General features: G+C 48.1%; 1 protein-coding gene and 1 long non-coding RNA gene across 3 annotated transcripts in view; one reads left to right on the plus strand and one right to left on the minus strand.

The window, feature by feature from the left end:
- Positions 1-23390, plus strand: part of LOC145507295 (huntingtin-like) — a 31467-nt gene that overhangs the window by 6412 nt on the left and 1665 nt on the right. Inside the window, exons 2-13 of one of the 2 annotated variants that reach the window (XM_081493586.1) lie at positions 5192-5275; positions 13178-13298; positions 16040-16099; positions 16487-16566; positions 17398-17559; positions 17649-17746; positions 18220-18332; positions 19100-19350; positions 19799-19824; positions 20400-20457; positions 21641-21707; positions 22580-22693. In XM_081493586.1, the coding sequence (XP_081349712.1) occupies positions 5192-5275; positions 13178-13298; positions 16040-16099; positions 16487-16566; positions 17398-17559; positions 17649-17746; positions 18220-18308 (694 nt within the window). In that variant the 3' untranslated portion in view covers positions 18309-18332; positions 19100-19350; positions 19799-19824; ... (1 more) ...; positions 21641-21707; positions 22580-22693. Of the gene's footprint in view, positions 1-5191; positions 5276-13177; positions 13299-16039; positions 16100-16486; positions 16567-17397; positions 17560-17648; positions 17751-18219; positions 18333-19099; positions 19377-19798; positions 19825-20399; positions 20458-21640; positions 21708-22579; positions 22694-23390 lie in introns of those variants that run through there. The other variant, XM_081493595.1, reaches the window with a different exon arrangement.
- Positions 19592-23335, minus strand: LOC145507315 (uncharacterized). The gene is made up of 2 exons (XR_014054770.1): positions 22237-23335; positions 19592-20493 (listed from the first exon to the last, which is right to left on the minus strand). It is a non-coding gene; the product is annotated as an uncharacterized LOC145507315 (long non-coding RNA).

Consider the following 23390-nt stretch of genomic DNA (forward strand, 5'->3'; position numbering starts at 1 on the left):
AACCTAGATAGCCTGTTTAAAAGCAGAGACATTACTTTGCCAACAAAAGTCCGTCTAGTCAAGGCTATGGTTTTTCCAGTGGTCATGTATGGATGTGAGAGTTGGACGGTGAAGAACGCTGAGCGCCGCAGAATTGATGCTTTTTTTTTTTTTTTCAAATTTTATTTTATTTTTTTCATTTATTTATTTATTTATTTATTTATTTATAAATTTATTTATTTTAGTTGGGGGCTGATTACTTTACAATATTGTAATAGTTTTTGCCATACATTGACATGAATCAGCCATGGGTTTACATGTGTTCCCCTTCCATGTGTTCCCCTTCCTGGACCCCCCACCCACCTCCCTCCCCATCCCGTCCTTGTGGATCATCCCATTGCCCCGGCCCTGAGCCCTAGTCTCATGCATCGAACATGGAATGGTGTTCTGTTTCACATATGATAATATACATGTTTCAATGCTATTCTCCCAGAACGTCCCACCCTCACCTTCTCCCTCAGAGTCCATAAAATTGTTCCATGCATCTGTGTCTCTTATTCTGTCTCGCATATAGGGTTATCGTTACCATCTTTCAAATTCCATATATATGCATTAGTATACTGTATTGTTGTTTTTCTTTCTGGCTTACTTCACTCTGTATAATGGGCTCCAGTTTCATCCATCTCAGTAGAACTGATTCAAATGTATTTTTTTTAATGGCTGAGTAATATTCCATTGTGTATATGTACCACAGCTTCCTTATCCATTCGTCTGCTGATGGACATCTAGGTTGCTTCCATGTCCTGGCTATTGTAAACAGTGCTGCGATGAACATTGGGGTACACGCGTCTCTTTCAATTCTGGTTTCCTCGGTGTATATGCCCAGCAGTGGGATTGCTGGGTCATATGGCAGTTCTATTCCCAGTTTTTTAAGGAATCTCCACACTGTTCTCCATAGTGGCTGTACTAGTTTGCATTCCCACCAACAGTGTAAGAGGGTTCCCTTTTCTCCACACCCTCTCCAGCATTTATTGCTTGTAGACTTTTGGATAGCAGCCATTCTGACTGGTGTGAAATGATACCTCATTGTGGTTTTGATTTGCATTTCTCTAATAATGAGTGATGTTGAGCATCTTTTCATGTGTTTGTTAGCCATCTGTATGTCTTCTTTGAAGAAATGTCTGTTTAGTTCTTTGGCCCATTTTTTGATTGGGTCGTTTATTTTTCGGGAATTCAGCTGCAGAAGTTGCTTGTATATTTTTGATATTAATTGTTTGTCTGTTGCTTAATTTGCTATTATTTTCTCCCATTCTGAAGGCTGTCTTTTCACCTTGAACTGTGGTGTTGGAGAAGACTCTTGAGAGTCCCTTGGACTGCAAGGAGATCCAATCAATCCATTCTAAAAGAGATCAATCCTGGGTGTTCATTGGAAGGTTTGATGTTGAAGCTGAAACTCCAATACTTTGGCCACCTCATGCGAAGGGTTGACTCATTGGAAAAGACCCTAATGCTGGGAAGGATTGGGGGCGGGAGGAGAAGGGGACGACAGAGGATGAGATGGTTGGATGGCATCACATACTCGATGAACATGGGTTTGGGTAGACTCCGGGAGTTGGTGATGGACAGAGAGGCCTGGCGTGCTGCAATTCATGGGGTCGCAGAGAGTCGGACACGACTGAGCGACTGAACTGAACTGAGTACTTTCTGTTTCAAACTGAGGTCTAATATACACATACATACACACACACACACACACACACACATATATCTATATAGTTGCTGTTGTTCACTCCTTCAGTCATGTCTGACTCATTGCAACCCCATGGACTGCAGCACCCCGGGCTTCCCTGTCCTTCACAATCTCCCAGAGTTTGTTTGCTCAAACTCATGTCCATTGAGTCTGGTGCAATCCAACCATCTCATCCTCTGTCACCCCTTTCTCCACCTGCCTTCAATCTTTCTCAGCATCAGGGTCTTTTCTTAAGAGTCAGCTCTTCACATCATGTGGCCAAAGTATTGGCGCTTCAGCATCAGTTCAGTTCAGTTGCTCAGTTGTATCCCACTCTTTGCAACCCCATGGACTGCAGCATGCCAGGCCTCCCTGTCCATCACCAACTCGCAGTTTACTCAGACTCATGTCCGTTGAGTCGGTGATGCCATCCAAACATCTCAGCCTCTGTTGTCCCCTTCTCCTCCTGCCGTCAGTCTTCCCCAGTCTTTCCTGAGTCTCTCCCATCAGGAAGCTTCCATAAGCCTCTTATCCTTCTCCATCAGAGGGCAGACAGAATGAAAACCACAGTCGCAGAAAACTAACCAGTCTGATCCCATGGACCAGAGCCGTGTCGTAACTCAGTGAGCTATGCGTCATGCTGTGTAGGGCCACCCAGGACAGACGGGTCATGGTGGAGAGTTCTGACAAAACGTGGTCCTCTGGAGAAGGGAAGGGCAAACCACTTCAGTGTTCTTGCCTTGAGAACCCATGAACAGTATGAAAAGGCAGCTTTAGCGTCGGTCCTTCCAATGAATCTTCAGAGTTGATTTCCTTTAGGATTGATGGATTGGATCTCCTTGCGGTCCAAGGGACTCTCAAGAGTCTTTTCCAGCACCACAGTTGAGAAGCATCAGTTCTTTGGCGCTCATCCTTCTTCACAGTCCAACTCTCACATCCATACCTGCCTACTGGAAAAACCATAGCCTTGACTAGATAGACCTTTGTCAGGAAAGTAATGTCTCTGCTTTTTAATACGCTGTCTAGGTTTTTCATAGCTTTTCTTCCAAGGAGCAAGCGTCTTTTAATTTCATGGCTGCAGTCACCATCTGCAGTGATTTTGGAGCCCAAGAAAATAAAGTCTGTCACTGTTTCCACTGTTTCCCCATCTATTTGCCATGAAGTGATGGGAGCGGATGCCGTGATCTTAGTTTTTTGAATGTTGAGTTTTAAGCCAGCTTTTCACTCTCCTCTTTAACCTTCATCACGGGGCTCTTGAGTTCCTCTTCACTTTCTGCCGTTAGGTTGGTGTCACCTGCATATCTGAGGTTATTTATATTTTTCCTGGCCATCTTGATTCCAGTTTGTGCTTCATCCAGCTTGGCATTTCGGATGATGTACTCTGCATAGATGTTAAATAACCAGGGTGACAATATATAGTCTTGACGTACTCCTTTCCCAGTTTTGAATCCAGTTCACTCATCGGTACCTCTTTTAGTGTACTCCTCCCCTGCCAGGCCCCTGTAAATTTCAGACCACTTTACATTCCCTTAAAGGTAAAGACTGTGGCATAAATGGAATCATCCCTGTGTACCTTGAAGCGGATGCATTGAAATTCATCCTTGTGTGTGTCAGTCGTTTGCTTCTTTCACTGCCAAGCAGTATTCCGTTACTCCATGGCAGCTGTTTATCCATCCACTGAGACATTTGGGTTGTTTCCATCCCAGCACTTTTGAAGTGAGTGACTCAGGTGGGCGGGAGGTGAAAGGCCTCTGCCTCCTCCTGCCACTCAGGACCCAGGCTCCTTCCATCCTGTCACCCTGCAGCCTTTTTGTTGTCTTTGTCTGTATGTTCAGCAACTGGGTGTTAGAAGCGTCTGTTCCAGTTGGGGGAAGCTAAAAGGAGGGGGTGGTGCCCTGGGCAAGCCACAGGCAGAAGCTCCGCTCGCTGCTGTGTTCCCGTTTCATCTGTGTGAACAGTCACTTGTGTGTGCCTGGCTGCAGGGAAGCCGGGCTGTGGGACTTGTCAGCAGGAAGCTCGTGTCTGAGAAGGGAAGCACGGTGTTTTGGTGGGTGCCTAGCAGCCCACAGCACAGCTCATCAGCGAGTCTCTTTTAGGAAGGAGACCAGTGGGGGACATGGTCACCTGTCCATGTGGTGAGAGACTTACTGGCTGCTGACTGGGAGCCCCTCTCTGCACACCATGGACTTGGCCTCTCATCCAGGCCTGTCTTTCCTTCTCCCGGGCCCTGACTTTCCGCTCGGGAGACTCTTCCTTGTCCATGTTCTTCCCTGGCCACGTCTGAACTGCCTTTTGAGGGTGTGTCTTTCTTGGTTTGCACAATTGCAAGAGTCTGTTCCTTCACATGTAGTTTTTTGGAGCCTGCAGTTGCTGCTGCTGCTACTGCTGCTGAGTCGCTTCAGTCGTGTCCGACTCTGTGCGACCCCATAGACGGCAGCCCACCAGGCTCCGCCGTCCCTGGGATTCTCCAGGCAAGAATACTGGAGTGGGTTGCCATTTCCTTCTCTAGTGCGTGAAAGTGAAGTCGCTCAGTCGTGTCCGACTCTTAGCGACCCCGTGGACTGGAGCCTACCAGGCTCCTCCGTCCATGGGATTTTCCAAGCAAGAGTACTGGAGTGGGGTGCCGTTGCCTTCTCCGGCCTGCAGTTGCATTAGGGATTAAACGGAGGTGTTGGTCAGTTAGTATTTTAATCTCTTTGGTACTCTTTATAGAATTCCCTCAAAAACGTAGTAGTCTTCTGGTCTCACTGTTTCTAGTGAGTACCGTGTCCTGGTAGCTGTCAGACACTCGGATCCTTTTTTGGATGTAATCATCAAGCCTGATTCTTTTTCGCTTCCTCTTTGGATCATCCCTGTCTTCTGTATTTCTCCGGTGCCTACTTCAGAGACCTCTGAAGTCATAGGTTTGGGTGAGAAGCAGGCACCTTTTATCTCATCTTCTTGACCAGTCTGTCTCCTTTTTAAAATTTTGACTGAAAAGTCTCACTAGGAGGCTTTTGAGAAAGGCTCTGGGCAGGGTACTTGTTTGTAGCCATTCAGAGATATAGGAGCAGTTAACCATTGTGTTAATACATTCTGTCATACTTCATCGTGTGAGGCCTGTGTGGGGCTGACTCGTCAGTCCGTGTGGTTTTGCGAGGGGGCCGCTGTGGAGAGTAGGTGTTATACTATTGCGTTGAATTGAAGCTCCCTCTGTCCACGCGATCCTGGGCCAGCCCTGTTGGCGCTGCAGTTTCTTCTCTCTGCAGCAGAGAAGGCAGGCGTGTTAGTGACGCCCCCTGAGTTTTCTGTGGAGCCCAGTCCTGGAGGGGACCCGGGGTTCGGCCCACCCCACCTCTCTGACCTCAGAGCACCCTGCCCCGGCACGGTTTTACTCCTTGGAGTCAAAGAAGCTGTGTTGAATGAATGAATGAATGAATGCCACGTAGAAATAGATGGAGTGGACAACACTAACTTCCTTTACTCTTTTTTTCCCCCTTTTAGAAAGAAAGAACTCTCAGCCACCAAGAAAGACCGTGTGAATCATTGTCTGACAATACGTGAAAACATAGTGGCACAGTCTCTCAGGTAACTGCACTTTGAACTTTCCAGTGAAAATAGAACACTTCTGTGTTTTCATCCTTAATGGGCTAGAATGTTCTTCGTCGCCCCAGTTGTTTTGAAACCTTGACGGGACCCCTCCCCCTTCTGGCGGTGGATATGGAGGATTTCCAGACACCGTAATGAGTAATGCTTCCTTCTTGTAATCTTACACCATGTCGTTGTAACCGTTTGGATAACTGAAGAGCATGTTTGTATTTTCCTTATTGCGGTGTGGGAACAAGAGCCTGCCCAATTACTGGGATCTCGTGGTTGCTTTTCTTCTGCGCTCTGCCCTGTCCGCCCTGTGGGGGTGCTCCCTGCTCATCACAGCTTTGGGATGGTGGGCTCATGGGCGTTAACCGGAGGCCCACCTCCCTGGCTCAGGCTTTCCTGTGGGGTGAGCAGGCAGCACCTTCTTGTATCGCTTTTTTGCTGATTGTCCTCATTCTCCTTGCTTTTTACTGTCTGTCTCTCTTTCTGAGTACTGTTCCTTGTATCTGTGGGTGGTAGTTATTTTAAGCCTGTCTCTAAATGAGTGAGTAGGAAACAGATGTGCTTATGGTTTCTGAACTCCGTTCCTCGGATGGGACGTGTGAAATACTTCTCTTGGAGTAAGTACTTTCTCTTGGAGTAAATCATTCATGTTCTTCTCCTGTTGGGAAGGGCTCTTTGTAATCTATTAGAAAAACCTCTAAGAATAATCACCTTGGTTTTCGTACTGACAGAAATTTGGTGATTCATTTATTTTTCGTGGCACATTGCCACTTGTATTTTATACTTGCCGCTTGTATTTTATGCTTTCAAAGTGATTTCATGTAGACTATTTCATTTTAGTTGAACTCAATGCCATTTTGAAAGACAGTGTATGATTACTGTTTTTATCTAATTTGTAGAAATATTGTGGGAAGAAATGAAGTGACAAGTGAGAATATGTGCTGAAACTAAGAATACAAAAATTCTCAGTTAGCATGCTCTTGTAGACAACAGTACTAAGTAAAAGTAGGGGAGAAGGTTTGAATTCTGTCTCCGCTCCGAATAAGCCAGGCAGCTTCAGACAAGGCCAACTTCTTGGAGTCCCTGTGGCCTCGTCTTTGATGCGTAAACTCAGTGTACAGAGCTCTTGTGGGAGGAGCGACACCCGTGGGACGCTGTTGAGAGCTGCGTGAAAGTGCTCGTGAGCTCCTGAGAGGCAGAAATCCATCCTGTGGGGGCGCACGTTGTCCTGCAAGCCGCCATGACTCTTGTGTGAATGGACGTTAGATGCCTGGCGGACCCCCGGGGCCTGCTGCTTCCTTAGCACAGCTGTGCTCATCAGACTTCCAGCATCCAGGTCTCAGGAAGGAACACCTCACATCGAAAGCTTATGGACCCAGAAAATAGACCTTTTCCATTCTGAGTGCTTCATGCCTTACGCTTACTTTGTTTCTTGATAATTCCCAGTGGACTTGATGGACTGTTGGCTTAGATTCACACCTGTGTGTGGGGGTGTGTGCGTGTGTGAGTGAGTGTGTGTTGAATTGCTCAGTCACGTTTGACTCTTTGCAGCCCCATGGACTGCAGCCCACCAGGCTCCTCTTATCCATGTAATTTTTCAGGCAGGAATACTGGAGTAGATGCCATTTCCCTCCTCCAGTGGATCTTCCCCACCCAGGAATTGAACCTGCATCTCTTGTGTCTTCTGCATTCAGGCAGATTCTTGACCACTAGCGCCACCTGGGAAGTACGTTGAGATATGTTAAGACTGGTTTGTGGTTCACTTTGCCATCGTAAATCATGGTAATCGCTGTTAATAGGTTCTCCATTCCTGTGTCTGTTCGGTTTTTATGGAGTAATGCTAATGGTCTTTGCGGTGCTTGTTCTACATAGGATCAGGTGAATGGGATATGTTTTGGAGCCAGAGAGGTTGTCTTTGGTCGCATCAGATCAAAGAACGTGTTTGTTTTAAGATGTTCTCCATACTTTTCAGAAATGTCGAGTTGTAGAGCTGCAGTGGATCTTTTATACACAGGTAATGATTTAGGAAGTCTTCGTGGCTGGCATTTCCTGTGGTCTCGCCTCTAATGTACCTGATCTCTGGTACGTTCTTCAGCTTCTGTCAGGTACTGATCTTATCTCTCGGGGCTTATTTTAGGCAGCTTCTCGAGTCCTTGAGGTGTGTTGTGACTCAGCCTACTTCAGCTCTCAATTTGGTGGTCTGTCCTGCTGCTTCCTACATTCGCATGAACATCAGAATCACCCGGAAAATTTGTTAGAAATACAGGAACGAAGATAACCTCACTGCCCTCTTTCCCCAGCACTCGGATGTTTTCTGTCCAGTGGAGGGTGAGGATTCATTTGTAACTCGTTTCCTTTTGGGAGGACCTCAACACCCTCGTCTAAGCAAGTGGACCTGATAAGGTGATTGGGTAAAAATAAGTGTACAGGAATCTATAGATTTCCCATTCCCATATATTAGCTTAAATCTGTTAGAAAATATAATGCTTCAAGATCCAATTCGTAGTAGCACCAACATATACTATTTCAAGAAATTGACAAGAGATATGCAGAAACTATGGAAGGACTGTATGGACTTCCCTGAAAGGGACAGATGACTACTTCCTGCTTTTTCAACGTGGGAACAGTTCCTTATCATAAAGTTAAACTTTCTCTAAATTAATCCATAAATTTAAAATGAGCTTGATCAGAATTCTAGTAGAGATATTTTTGAACTTGTTCATCTGCAAGAATAAATACATCAGTTTTAACAAACAAAATCTGAAACCATCAGTAATTGGTGAGACCTGGTGTTCATGACATTAAAATAGCTCTTAGACATTAAAGAAGGTACAGAATAGGAAGTGGGAAAGTGTATGTGTGTATGTGCAGATACGAATTTCCGATAAAGGTAACATCTTGTATTAGTGTGGAAATGATGGATTATTGAACCAGTTGAGTAGGGGAATATTCTTCATATTGCAGGCAAACGTAAATGCCAGATTAATTCCCTAAATGTAAGAGAGTGAAGTCATTACTACAAAAAGAACATTTAATCTTAGTCTGTGGAATGCTTACAATATAAAGGAAGAAAGTGTTTAATCTAGAATATAGTTCAGTATGTCAAAATCTACTTGCAACTGAAACTTAAATGCAACTTGGGGAAAGTATTGATGGTATATGTATCAAAGGTTTACTAGCTTCTTTAGAGAGAAATTGTAAACCATTAAGAAAAAGGCTGTCTTTCTAATAGGAAAACAGGCAAAACTATGAATGGGCAGTTTGGAAAAGAAGAAATGTAACTGAGCCAGTAGACGTAATAGCTAACACTTATTTCATGCTTCCTGTGGAGAAATGTTCAGATTTACTAGTAATCACTGGAATGAGACGAAAACAAAAATGAGAACATTTCTTTTTTACCTGTCAACTTTACAGACATTAAGCAATACTCAGGATTTTGTCAGAGATGATGCAACTTTTTTAAAAGGCAACTTGGGGAATTTCACGGTCCAGGGGCTAAGACTTTGTGCTGCCGATGCAGGGGGCCCAGGTTCGATTCCTGGTCAGGGAACTAGATCCCGTGTGCGGCAACTAAGACCCGGCGCAGGCAAATAAGTAAATATTTAAAAAAATGAAAGGCAGTTTGGCCTGTTTGATTTGGCCATTTCGCTTCAGGAGTTTATCCTTAGGAAAGTGTCTGGTGATACTGGTGCAATGCTAGTCATCCCGTTAAAGGATGAAAAATAATCTTGATGACTTACCTACAGGGGAATTGAACTTGATACATTTATGGAAAGGAATATTAGTTAACTTTATTAAAGATGATTTCTAGATCTGTGACTAGGTGATATAATAATAATATGATAAAGATTAAATTAAAAAATTATGAAGGATTTTTGCTTCTGACTCAGATGGTTAGATAGCATCACCGACTCAACGGACATGAGTTTGAGCAAACTCTGGGAGACAGTGGAGGACAGGGGAGCCTGGCGTGCTGCAGTCCATGGGGTCACAGAGTCAGACATGACTGAGCGACTGAACAACAAGATAAGTGACAAGGACAGGGTTTGCCTTCCTGCCCAAAGCAGTTGATAATGGATACAATGCATTAACTGTGGTTTTCAAGGCCTCAGGTATTAGGCATTTCTGGGAAAATGGAAGCTAATGCTATGAGCCTGAGGATTTCCCCAGATGACTGCCTGGAGGGGGTTTCCCAGTGAGGACGGGAGGAGGGAAACCCGGGAGAGCCCATGGTTGCTGGGACAGAGTTGATGGCCTCAGGAGGCAGGGTGGCTGGGACCGTGAGGGGAAGATCAGAGAGGGACAAGCTGCACAGAGAGACCTGGAGACCCGCGAGGGCTCTCAGGTCTCAGCTGAGTCTTGCTGCAGACAGTGGCCTGGAGCTGCGGGTAGAGTCACCTGAAGGGGCTGGAGGGAGCAGGTGCTGAAACTCCAAGTGCGGGAAGAGCTCCTCTCACCAGCCAGAGGGGGAACCTCATCCTTCTGGCGCTTTGGGTCAGCTGCTCAGAAGGGTTTGCCTTCACAGCAGGGGTGACTCACTTCAGCCCTAGATGAGATGCTGTTCTGATCCTGCCTGCAGGTGGAGCCCAGGGCGGCCCTAGTCCTTCAGAATAACACAGTTGCATTCCAGGGCAAGCTTCAAGAATGTCGGAATTCAGAAGTGTATAGCGCCCAACAAGATAGAAGGTATAAGGTCTGGCATCTGATGAGAAATGGTCAGGAATGCCAAGAAGCAGGAAAACATGAGCAACGGTGAGAAAAATAACTGAAGCTGACCCAAACAATATTTAACCCAGAAGAAGGCAGGGAAGAGGGCCAATAAAGAGCATATGGACCAAATAGGGAAGTCGCAGTACAGTGGCAGATTCAAACCTAGTTTTAGGGACTTTTCTGGTGGTCTGGTGATGAAGAATCCGCCTTCTAATGCAGGGGACATGGGTTCAATCCTTGGTCGAGAAGCTGGGATCCCACATGTTGCAGGACAGCTGAGCCTGAGTGCCACAGTGAAGAGCCTGGGCGTTGCCGCTGAGACCCGTTGAGGCCAAAAAATAAAAAATAAACCTAGTTATATCAATAATGACATGAAATGCAAAAGATTTTTCAGATCAAATGAGAAGCAAGACCCAGTCTCTGCTGCCTACGAGAAATCCATTTTAAATATAAAGATTCATATAGGTTAACAGGAAGACAATGGAAAGAGGTTCACCATGTTGGCCCTGAACAGATGGAAGCTGATATTACCATCAAGTGGAAGTGAAAGTCGCTCAGTTGTGTCTGACTCTTTGTGGCCCCATGGACGATACAGTCCATGGGATTCTCCAGGCCAGAATATTGGAGTGGGTAGCCTTTCCCTTGTCCAGGGGATCTTCCCAACGCAGGGATCAAACCTAGGTCTCCCACATTGCAGGTGGATTCTTTACCAGCTGAGCCACCAGGGGAGCCCTGTTATCATCGAAGTGGGTCTCTAATCCAAGGCCATGACCTGGAATAGGATCATCATTTCATAACAACAGTAAAGGCATCAGTTCATCAAGTGGGCATGACAGCCCTAAATGTGTATGTACTTAAGTCCAGAGCTTCAGAAACACACGAAGCAAAACCTGATGGAATTGCAAGGAGAAATAGACAACCCCACAGTTACAGGCAGATGTCAGTGGCCTCTCAGAAATTCTTAAAATCTGGATCTAGAAAACTGCAAACACTGTCCCACTGTGTGCTGATGGACATTTACAGAAGCTCCATGCAGGAGAGCAGAAGACTCCTTCCTTTTGAGTGCCCACAGGACACGTGCCAAGGAAGACTGACGGGGCCGTAAGCGGGTCTGTGGAGGTAAATCACTGAACGTCACACAAAGCGTGCTCTCCGACCTCAGTGTAGGTGTCTGGGACTCTACTGCTGAAAGGCAGTCTTGAAAAGCCCCCACTATGTGGAAATCAAATAGCACATTTCCACATGACCCATGGGTCAAAGAGGAAGTCAAAAGGGAAATTTGAAAATATTTTGAACTGAGTGAAAATAAAAAGAAAGGATTAAAAAACTTGTAATATGCTGCTATAGCATTTTAAAGGGGCATTTATAGCATTAAACGTCTATTTTCTAAAAGAAGAAAGGTCTGAGACCTTCAGTAACCTCAGTATACCTTAGAAAACTAAAAAGCAAATGAGACCCAAATTGAGCAGAAGGATGGCCATACTAAAAATAACAAAAGTCAGTAAAATTCAAAACAGAAGTGTATAGAAAAGTCAATAAAACGAAAAGTGTGTTCTTTGAGAAGGTCAGTAAGAGGAATAAGACTGATCAGGAAAAAGTGAAGTCACAAGTTTCTGATGTCTGGAAAAGGGAAATGGTGTCAGTGTAGGTTGTACAGATATTAAAAGGATAGCAAGGAAATATGAATTTTATGCCAGTAAATTCAACCACTTAGATGATGGGCACGTTTCTTTTTCGAAAAGCACTGTTTATTCTGTTTGGCGGTGCTGGGTCTTCGTTGCTGCGCACGGGCTTTCTGTAGTTGCAGCCGGCGGGGGCTGCTCTCCGTTGCGATCGGTAGGCCTCTCATTGCAGTGGCTTCTCTCGCTGTGGAGCACAGGCTGTAGGCCCACGGGCTTCAGTGGTTTTGGCTGTCAGGCTCTAGAGCACAGGCTCAACATCTGTGGGGTACGGGTTTAGTTGCTCCGTGGCATGTGAGGTCTTTGTGGACCAGGGATCAAACCCATGTCCCCTGCACTGGCAGACGGATTCCTGTCGGCTGTAGCATCAGGCAAGTGCGATGGAGAAGTTTCTTGAAAGACCAACTTCTAAAGCTCTCTCAAGCAGAAATAGATAGCCTGACTAGCCCTGTGTCTCGTTGTTGTTGTGTTTTTGGGGCGTGCTGTGCAGCTCACAGAATGTGTTCCCCCGCCAGGGGTCGAACCTGGGGCCACAGCAGCAAGAGCTCAAGAGTGCTAACCACTAGGCACCAGGGACTCCCTAAGTCCTCTATCTATTTTATTAAATTAAAATTTAAAAACAGTATTTGATTTCGTTATTGGAGAGCTTCTTAAAAGCATGGTTAGAAGTAGTATGTAAACCTACTTTTTGTCTTTTTTAAAAATTGAGAGAGAATGGGCCCACAACACTGGTGGTTTGATTCCCTTGTATAATGCACTGCGGCAACCTGGTGTTAGCCAGCACCTCTGTCGTATCATTGTCATTCCTTTTTGTGTGTTGAGAGCACTAAAGAGCTCGTCTCTTAGCAACTTTGAAGTTTAAAATGCAGTATTGCTGACTGCAATCACTAGGCTGTGCTTCCGAGTTCCCGGTTATCTACTAATTACAAGTCAGCCTGCTTTTTCAGCTGTGAATTGTATGGAATCTCTATACACGTATTTCTGTCTCCCCCCCTCTCTCTCTTTTAAAGGTTTATCTAATGACTTGTTTTGGGCTGTGCTGGGTCTTCGCTCCTTCTCGGGCTTCCTCTAGTTGCAGCAGGCGGGGGGTGCTCTGATGGCGGTGTGCGGGCTCAGTATTGTGCCCGGGCTTAGCTGTCCCCACAGCACGTGGGAGCCTGCCAGTCTTCGCAGACCAGGGAGCGAGCCTGTGTCCCACCACTGGACCACCACGGAAGCCCCCAAATAAAATAGTTCTGATGAAAATTTTGTGTCTGAATTCAGATGTGCTGTAAAAGAGGTTGTTCCGTAGCACAGTAATTTCTTCATGTTGATTACATGTTGAAGTAATATTTTGGATACATTGGGTTAAATGAAATATATTATTGAGATGAATTTTACCTGTAACGTAAATGTAACGTCCTTTTTCTCTTCCAGAATCCCACACAGGATACCAGAAACCTAACTGCGTTTCATCATCGTGTGTTCTCTGGGCTGTGACAGTCTCTCTTCTCTTTTCATTTAGAAATTCTCCAGAATTCCAGAAACTTCTGGGCATCGCTATGGAACTTTTTCTGCTGTGCAGTGATGACGCGGAGTCAGATGTCAGGATGGTGGCTGACGAATGCCTCAACAAAGTCATAAAAGTAAGAACCCTCTGGACGGTGTTCTCTGAGATACGATCACTGGAGCTAAGGGAAGAAGCCGTGACTTGGTGTTCTTTTGTTTTGAGTAGCAAAGTCCTTTAGGTCGTCTGCACTTTTTTAATCGAATAGTGTGTGGTTTGGAGGGACTCTAGTGTCTGCCAGGGTACTGGCTGTACCTGCCCAGTCAGAGGGAACGGGTTTCCCCTCATGCCTGCGCGGGGCGTAGGTCAGGGATGGGCGCTGGCAGTGACCTCTGGGGGCTCTTGGACCGAGTGTCACTCTGTCGAGAAACCAAGACGCCCCGAGAAGGCAAGGGGACGGGCGGTGGAATCCGCCGTTGATGTCTTCGTCTCCCGAGTCCTGGGTCAGGCAGGACTGTTCACAGGTAAGGACGTGCCTTCTCTGGTAGCTTGGCTGGAGTTCTGGCTGGAGTTGGTGTGACGTGACTGGGGAGATAGGAGTTCCCAGAAAAGGTTGGTGAAGCCAGAGCCACCTGGGTGGGAGGTGAGGTGAGGAGCGCGGGGGACACAGGTCCTCTTTGCTCAGGCTTTCCCAGTGCAGAGTTTGTACCCAAGATCAGTGTAGCTTTAATCCACTTTTCCCTTTTCCTGTTTTCTGCTGCCATTGAAGATGAAGTTCTTTCATAATTGTTACTATCTTGGAAAACTGCCTTTGTTTTTCTCATTCTGCCCCTCTCCTTGTTTGTATCCCCAGCCATCCTGGGGTTTCAGCTGACAGTGTGCTCCTGCCTTCGGATGATGTACAGTCTCAGATGGGGAGCATGTTGGTTCAGAAATGCCTGAACGCATGGTGTAAGTTCTGAGTTCTGGGAGATGTTGGCAGCTCATCATTGCAGTCTGGAGGTGGAGGTGATTTCTGTGTGGGGAGGCAGAGCAGGCTCCCCGGAGGTGGTGGCAGTTAGGTGAACGAGAAGATTTAGGACCTTCTCTTTTTTTGGCTCCCTGTGTGGCATGTGGGATCTGGGTTTCCCCCACCAGGGATCGAACCCGGGCCCCAGTGCAGTGGAAGCAAGGAGTGCTCTAGGGACGTCCCTTAGGACCTTCTTAACGCTTGCAGACTCACAGAGGAGGGGGACTCTACCAGAGAACGGGAGATGTTGAGGATCAGTTCAAGGGGTTTGCACTTTATTTGGTAGAGAATGAAGAAAGGGAAGAGCTCTCGAGGATTTGTAACCTGGTAGTTGAAGTATCCTGGTGGTGCCTTGTATCCTGCCTTGGACAGAAGAGAGACTTTGTGCCCAGAATCCATGAGGGAGGCTAAGTGTCCAGGGAAGAGAGGCGGGGCCGTGAGCCAGGAGGAGGTGCTGGGGTGCCAGTGAGGAGCAGAGGTTGGGCTGTCACGGACTGGACCTGGCGGCTGTGTGTCCACCCCGGTGTGGAGGTGGAGGCGGGAGCAGGGGGGGCTCAGGTGGCGCATTAGCATCGCCTGTGGCTGTGAGCACCCATTCAGTGCTATTTCTCGGCTTTGAAGTTTACTTTTCTCCTGTAATAAAATACATTTGACATTAGTTTATAAAACATTTATGAAGTGAAACAAAACTTGGATATGCCTTCTAGTTTTACTGGCCAAGCCGTGTTTTACTATATACTTGTCCGTTTTGATGTGCTTGTTTGAGGGACTGTAGTCCAAACTGAAATAGTAGAATTAGAATTTTAAAATATCCTAGGCATGATTCAGAACCTCCCAGAATGTGACCGTGTTTTGATTTTCAAGCTCGCTGAGCCTCTGTGGGTTTGCTAAGACCAGCTTGGTTTCTAGCTGTCACGTGCTTATATCACAGGAAAGGAAGAGGTCTTTTCTGTGGAGGCTTGGTTATATCTTCCCTCTCTTCTTGTGGACAAGCCATTGGCAGTACCGTTCGGAGGAGAGGGTTCTCATGGCTGAGAGCGGGGCCCAGAGATCTTTCCGTCTTGGGAAGCCATCTCCAGCGTGGACTTTGTGTCCTTGCTGGTGGTTGCCATCTGCCATTATTCCTGGGTTGAAGTTGCCCGTGTGGCCATTTCGGTTTGACTTGTAATCGAGCAAGAGGGTCAGGGCTCTGAGGAGCCTGTGGTTCCAGCAGGTTCGTGTGTCACTGGGGCCCTGAGGTGGGGAGCACGTGTGCCTCACGGGCGGACCAGACCTTTGGGAAGGGTGCGGCTTCTGCGTGGAGCGGCGTGTTCCCACGCCAGAATCAGGGCTCTGCCCTTGGGTGTCCACCTCCTGTCCCACTTGCTCTGCAGACTCCAGGGAATTGCTGATGTTGGATCATCATTAAAAACGATGGTTAAAGAATGTGCTTTAATGACTAAAAATGATTCAAGTATGTACTTGAATTGAATATAAGAGCTTTAGAGTGAATTTGAACTATCTACCATTTAATTTTGATATTATGTAGTGTTTGATTGTAATGAATATTCTTTTCCTTCCTTTTTTAAATATTATGGTGAATGACCTGTATCTAGTTGGTAACTTCCTGCATACATATACTTCTTTCTTAATGAACAGGTTTTCAATTTAGTTGCTATTATATTCTCCTTCGCATCAACATTGAAGTTTTAGTTGCCCTTCAGATTCCTTTAGAACTGCTTCGTGGTTGTTGTTCAGTCGCTCAGTCGTGTCCAACTCTTTGCGGCCCCGTGGACTGCAGCACGCCAGGCTTCCCTGTCCTTCATCACTCTTAGAACTGCTAGTAAGTAGAATGTATCTTCTCTGAACAAATCTCTTGTGTTTTGTTGTAGGCTTTGATGGATTCCAATCTTCCGAGGTTGCAGCTGGAACTCTATAAGGAAATTAAAAAGGTGGGTTTTTATTTTTCCTTATTGAAACAAGTCTATTGATCCACTGTATTGAGTAATGTATGAAATTTTCTTGTATTTGATAAGTAAAAATGTTAGAAGGAAGCAAATGCTGTTGGATAAAGTAGACTCTGTTGTTTTACTTCTTCTCAGAATGTTGTTCTTCATTATTTATTGGATGAGATGGGAATTAAAATGGGAGTTTTTAAAAAAATTCTGTATAATTTCGTCCCATTAAACCTTAAAATTTCAAAAGTAGTTGCACACTTAAATGGCCTTTTCTCTAAAATTAGAAATTAGTGAAAAGAGCTCTTTTGTTTATCTGAAGTCCTGTTGATGACCGGTGTCTGTGACTCCTCCGGGTAACACACCGCTCCTTCACTCCCTCAGAACGGCGCTCCTCGGAGCCTGCGCGCTGCCCTGTGGAGGTTTGCCGAGCTGGCTCACCTGGTTCGGCCTCAGAAATGCAGGTGAAGTGGGTGCTGTGGGTCGTCACTGTTGCTGTTATTTTGGTCGGGAGGCCAGCTCCTGTGGACTCTTTCTGTCTCAGCTCAAAAGTCGTTTGTCTGAAGGTCTCCCCTCCCCCCCATCTGAAGCCAACCACCTCCTCCCGTCCCACTGCAGTCCGTGCCGTCCGCTTCCTCTCCCTCACAGCAGCGTGGCTCAGAAACGCTCTCACACACCTGTTCGCTTTCTGCCCCCCCCCGCCCCCCAAGGCACGTGCGTCCCAGGACAGGGGGCGTCCCTGTCGGCCTGCTGTAGCCCAGCACTGCGGACGGTGTCTGCCCGGGGGCTCGCCAAGGAGATGCTTGTCAGGTGGTCAAAGACTGCGTGCCACCTCACTGTTGCTCACCGTAGGGATTATAGAAAACTCTTGTCTGTCTGTTACATGGGTTAAAAGTAGGAAGTGTGAGGAAAGTTTTGACTGATTGAAACAGTTGTATCTTTTTAATTTCTTTTAATTGGAGGATAATTTCCTTATGGTGTGGTGGTGGTTTTTGCCATGAATCACCCATGGGTGCACATGTGTCCCCCATCCTGAACCCCCCTCCCGCCTCCCTCCCCACCCCACCCCTTGGGTTGTCCCAGAGCACCGGCTTTGAGTGCCCCGCTTCATGCGTCGAACTTGCACTGGTCATCTCTTTTACATATGGTGATATTCATGTTTCCGTGCTGTTCTCTCAAATCATCCTGTCACCAAGATTTTCCAGGCAAGAGTACTGGAGTGGGTTGCCGTTGCCTCCTCCGTTTTTTCCTCAATGAACCATCCTTAATTATTGAATGCAGACCCTTGCGTACAGGAACGTGAAACATGAGTGGATCGGCGACAAGTGGCTGCCCAGTCTGGGCCTCCCGCAGAACCGTAGCTATTTCATGGAGTGCCTTGTGCACGCGCGGATGCTGGACCACTTGACCAAGAAAGCCCTTCGTGGACAACTGAAAATGATTGATAGTTTTCACAGGTCAGTCGGTGCAAGAAGTTCTCACTAGCCTGCTGAGAGATGTTTGCCTGCGGCCAGGTCTAAATTTTTTCTTTTTCTCTTGGAAACAGAAACAGTTTGCAGTGTGGAATTGTGTGCCTGCGAAGGTTGAATTATGACCGAAAAGGACTGGAAAGGAAAAGAGAAGAACGCCAGAATGACCTGAAAGGCTAGTACAGTCCTATTTCTTGCTTCCCAGTGTATAAGCAGCCTCAGTGATTTCCTATTTGAAAGAAAACTTCAGGAAATGCTTTCCTTGGAGAAAACACACCTCGCATCATGACAGAGGAGGGAGGGATGGAAAGGACTGTTTTTGAGGTCGTCCTCTGTGGCCAGAGAACCTGTGCTCTGTCCTGGGGCTCACATGGGTGAGCTCAGCCGTGTCCGACTCTTTGCGACCCCATGAACTGTAGCCTACCAGGATCCTCCGTCCATGGGATTGTTTAGGCAAGAGTACTGGAGTGGGTTGCCATTTCCTTCTCCAGGGGATCTTCCCGACCCAGGGATGGAACCCAGGTCTCCCGCCTGGTAGGCAGATGCTTTACCGCCTGAGCCACCAGGGAAGTTCCAAACACCCATGAAAAACACTAATTCTTTCATTGAAACAGCAACAAACAGCAAAACCTTATCTTTGGTCTCTAGGAGAGGAAGAAAAAAACCGCTGCACCTCCACCAAGGACACTGAGTGTCAGTGCAAACCTGGCACTTTTCCGTGGAGAAGATGCACCTGAGTTCTGTCAAAAATGCAGCACCGGGTGAGACACAGGAGCCTAGGGGGCTTCCAACCCACAGGAGACCCCAGTTTCCTTGTACCCATGTCTCTCTCCTGCTTCTGTGAAGCCCCTCCCACCTCTCAGAGCTCCCCTGTGCCTGTGGGGTCTCCTGAGCCTGCAGCGGCGCTCCCCACCACCCCCGTTTGTCCTGCACGGCTTTCCCAGTGGCCCCTTCCCACGTCTCCTCAGGAGGGGCCTAGAAAGACCGAAGTGCTGACAGCAGACAGAAGTCATCATGAGGCCACGTGTGTGCTCCTTCAAGGTTCCTATAAAACCGGAGCCAACTCGCCAGGCCTCACACCCAGCCCTTGCTCCCCAGTAGCACCTGAATCTTTCCTGTTGGGGGGCTCGGTGGCCAATAGTAATTCACTGTCCTCTGACGCTCCAGTGTTGGCTGAGATTGGTAGGAAGAGTCAACAGGTGGATGAGAGGGCCTCGTATTTAAGTTTGACTGGAAGATGAGTCAGACTTGTGCCCATACCCTTCTGACCCTTGACCTGGATGAGGCCCCCCTCTCACAGAGCTCTTGAAGAACAGCTCTGAACACTCAGCAGGAGCCCGGGGGCCACAATACACAATCCTGGATCCTTCTCCTGCCCAGTGAGGGGAAGTGAGGGGACCCTGCCCTGCAGAGAGCAGGAGCCTGTCCCCTCTCCAGTCTTGTCAGGGGACCCAGGACAGGAGGCTACCCCCTCTTTCTCCTCATGCAGCTAGCTGTCCCTGATGAGTCCCCCTGTATCTGTACCCAGGGGCCCTGATGGGAAGGTCATGGTCATGGACTGTACGCCTTGGAGCAACATCAAGTGTGTGGACCAAGAATCAAGTACCCTGGCCCATGGGGAGGTCCTGGTTCCTGGAGAGCGAGCAACCATGAGCCAGAGACTACCCATCACTCCCTCTCCCTCCTCATGCACTTCACTGGTGATGAAAATGGTAACTGGACTTGGAGTCAGCACTGTCCTAATCCTAATCGGATGTGCTGTATGCTGGTACTTTAAAGGTGAGGTTCTAGAAGGGAAGGAGGAGGTGCTGGCTCCCTCCTCCATCTCCCCAATCCTCCTGTTCCTCCTGGCTTGTCTCTGATCTTCTTCCCCAGGAAACCCCTCCTCCTCCCACCTCACCAGGTCCTACCAAACCGTGATCACATCGGTCCCCCCAACTCAGCTGACGGTCCCCTCTTCCCCCTGGCCGAGTCTGGTGGGAGGAGGCAGGAGAAGAAGGTGGTTCAGGAGCGCTGCACAGAGATTTTCCACGGGTTTCATTTTATTTCCTTTTCTCCCTTCTCTTCTCTTCCCTGAGGGTTCTCCAGACTCGGAATGTCCCGCTTGCCGTCACAGGCCCGGGGCTCTGTTCAGTGTCTGAGCCCCCAGCCTGTACCCTGTCCCTAGGGAGGGAGGTGTGGCAAGAGGGCTGTCCCCACCACTCAGCGGATGTCTCTTCTCTTCTAGGTCGCTTGAGTGAGTGTTGCCACGAGGTGAGTCGGTTTCTCCAGCATCTGGCAGCATCAGACCCTCAGTCACTGCTTTCCCCCCACAACAAAGCCCAGGGTGGACACGGTCCCTGGTTTGTCCTCTACTGTTGTCGCTGACTCTCTCAACTGGCCTGGGGGCTCTAGGCTGAATGTAGGAGGGAGACGGGCCTGTTGAGAGCTGTCCTAAGGCCGGTTGGCAGCCCCGGCCCTGTCCTTACTGTTTGAGACACCCTCACTCTGTAACCCTGGACCCAGAGGCATGGGGGGTGTCAGGCAGGGGTGCTCAGATCCCCTTAGCATCACATCCGAGTCTGGGTGCCATCAGCAGAGCCCAGATGTGCTGAGTCTATGCCCACTTGGGGGGCAAAGCACAGGAGTAGGTGGGAAGGCAGAACCCACTGTGTCCCCCCAGATACTGTAGGGGTTTGTGGGTTTGTGACTCCTGGGTCAGCGCCTTGCTTTCTCAAGGCCCTTTTCTGGTGCTTATGTGTCCCCCAAGAGGGTCTGGGACTCTGGACCATGCCCACAACAATACGCTGACCAATGGAGATTCCCTTTCTCTTCTGGTCCCTTGGCAGGAAAAGCTGACAGAAGACAACGCCCAGTCCCAAGATGAAGCAAGCAGTCTGTCTGTTGGTGAGTGTGGGGCTCTGGCCCTTCTGCTTGCTCGGACTGTGGTAGAGACAGGGAGAGGCAATGCTGGTCAGGTCTCCTCTCCTCTGGGGAGGTGGTGATGGAGGGAGACCAGGGCATGGAGGGAAGGGAGCCCCACTCCCTGCTCTGGAGAGAGACCAGGGCATGGAGGGGAAGGGAGCCCAAGCCCTGTTCTGGTCCACTGGCAGCTCTGATGCTGTTGATCCTCTGTCTTGTTCTCACCACATCCCTGGTCTAGAACAGAGCAGCCGAAGGGTGATCACTCCTCCCATGACTGACCCAGTGATGGAGTCAGAGCTACCTAATATTTGTCTGTGTGATTGTTACAGCCTTTTAAGCCATTCCTCATCAGAGTAGGAATTTCACATTTATTTCAAAAGTATGATTAAGTTGAATCTACTTGAAGTAAAATTTCTTTGTCAACATATAGAAGTATTTTCACTGTGTATGTGTGTGTGTGTGGGGCATGGCAACCCACTCCAGTATTCTTGCCTGGAGAATCCCCATGGACAGAGGAGCCCAGCAGGCTACAGTCCACGGGGTCGCAAAGAATCAGATATGACTGAGTGACTAAAGACATACATATAATATATATGTATACATATATGTACACGCACACACATACAGTGACATCTACAGTTTGGAGTCCTATCACTTCAATAGCTTTGAGGTTTTTGAGTATTACCTTAATTTATAAATTAATCTAGAAGGAATTGAGATCTTTCAGGTGTTCTATAGTTTTCTTATGAAAAGATTTAGCATTTTAAGTTAAGCGTTTTATAATCCCTCAACTCCATGTGTGTTTTTCTTTGGTAAATTTCTCATTTCTTGTTGAGGCTGTATCTTTGTATTACAGTGTTCTGTAACCTTATGAGTTTATCCAACTCATAATTCATTATAGAATTTACTGCCTGTTATAATTTTTAACATTCATCCATCCATACATTCACATTTAGGTATTAGTGTTGAACCATTCGAGTTTGATAAGAATACAACCATATATACAATAATGACTCTTTTGTCCACTCCCTTCAAAGATCCTGCATTGGTTTTGTTTTGCTTATGGCTGCATCTGCCAGAATTTCAGAACAATGTTTACTAGGCTCAGTTCTGTAATCTAGGATCCTCGATGAAGACCAAGGCTGCTCTCCATTGTGTTTTACAGAAACCAGCAGCCCCTGAAGGATCTCAGAGGAGAAGATGGCTGCTGGTTCCAAGAGACGCCACTGAAAGTGAGTGTTTTTCTCCTGGGCAGTGGATCAGGAGTGGAGGGAGGAGTGACAGAATTAGTGGCCTAATTTCTGTCTCCATAGCTGTTAGGGCAACTCAGAGAGGGGACGGCTTGTCCCTGGACCATCAGGACTCGAATTCCCTCCCTGCACCCCTTTGTCCTCTACCAGTGGCCCCTAACACCTCCCTGTCCTTCCCTCCTCCACCATCCTCTCTCCTCCCTGGTAGCTCAGGGCCAGGTTGACCCACCCTGAGACATCTGAGAGGTTGTGCTGCCCAGCAGGGCACCCACTGGCCCAGGGAGGCTGTGGAGCACCTGTCTATGCGTGCTCAGTGGCTTGAATCATGTCCAACTCTTTGCAACCCCATGGCCTGAGGAGCCTGCCAGGCTCCTCAGTCCATGGGAATCTCCAGGCAAGAATACTGGAGTGGGTTACCATGCCCTCCTCTAGGGATCATTCCAACCCAGGGATCGAACCCACATCTCTTCCATCTCCTGCACTAGCAGAGCCCCAACTGCCCCAGGCTGACCTCACGCCGCTCCCACTGCTGTATCCTGAGCGGCTGGTGGTGGAGGAGAAGGCTGAGGAGGAAGGGGTTCGGTGACGTGTATTCTGTGACGTGGTCACATGCGGGTTTGCTTTTTCAGTTGGAAAATATGACTGCTTTTAGTCTTCCCTCCAGTTTCACGTGAAGGTTGAAAATGAAGATTTGATTCTTAAATTTGAGCAGTGATTTTACAGTCTCTTTGAAAGCAACAGTTGAGGTTTTCAAAAGACATCTCAGAAAACTCCAGTAGATAAAGCCAAAAAAACCAGAATGTGTTGAGGGTGAACTGCGGGCGGCACCCCAAACTGTCCTGTGTCTCTCCCAGAGTCTGTAATTGCTGAGATGGGTGGATATAGGACCCCAAGCACCCTCGGGACTGAGGTCTTCAAGTGACAGCAGAGGTCCCGGCTGAGCCAGGAGCAGTGTGGCCTGTGCCCCGGTGAGTGGGGAGCCGTGAGGGTGGGAGTGGAGCCGGGAGAGGGGCGTGGGGGACTCGGGGGCGGAGGAAGGGGCAGCACCTGGCGGGGCCTGGGAGGGGCTGGCTGTCGGGGCTCGAGGCAGGGACACCCCTGAACCTCCACCATGCAGCCCTCACAGGGCAGAGTTGTCTGACCGCCCAGGGTCGAAGTTAAGAGAGCGAGTTCGCAGCAGGTTGAGTGAACCCCTGTACCCACTGTGGGTTCATTTTAAGTGCCTGGAGTGAGGTTGGTCAAGCCCTTGCTGAGCTCGATTGAGAGAGTCAGTCAGGGAGGACCGAGCTCAGGGTGAGAGTGAGGGGCAGCTAGTGTGGTGAGTCCTCCTCACCTGGGTGGGTTCTGGGGACGCCCTTGAGTTCAGGGGTGCCCTTTCACTAGCCTCCCTGGAGGCTTGTTTAGCGGGTGGAGGGGCAGAAGTCCACTTAGAAGATATGCTCATTCCTAGTGGTGGTGGTTTCTGAAGCAGTTCATCCTGTTCGGTTCGACTGTGAACCAGTACCTTGCAGGATCATGTTTGACGGTAGGCCTGAGCTGTGGGCACGGCCTTCCTTCTCCCGCACCCCACACTCACCTGCCGTCTTTTTGGCAGCCCCTCCCCCTTCTCTGCGCCCTTGCTGGTGGGCCTGAGGCCAGCCCCCCTGTTACCACGGAGCCCCTTGT

Source organism: Giraffa tippelskirchi, chromosome 1 (genome assembly GCF_054371585.1).
Source record: "Giraffa tippelskirchi isolate mGirTip1 chromosome 1, T2T-mGirTip1v1.2.pri, whole genome shotgun sequence".
Classification (NCBI taxonomy): domain Eukaryota; kingdom Metazoa; phylum Chordata; class Mammalia; order Artiodactyla; family Giraffidae; genus Giraffa; species Giraffa tippelskirchi.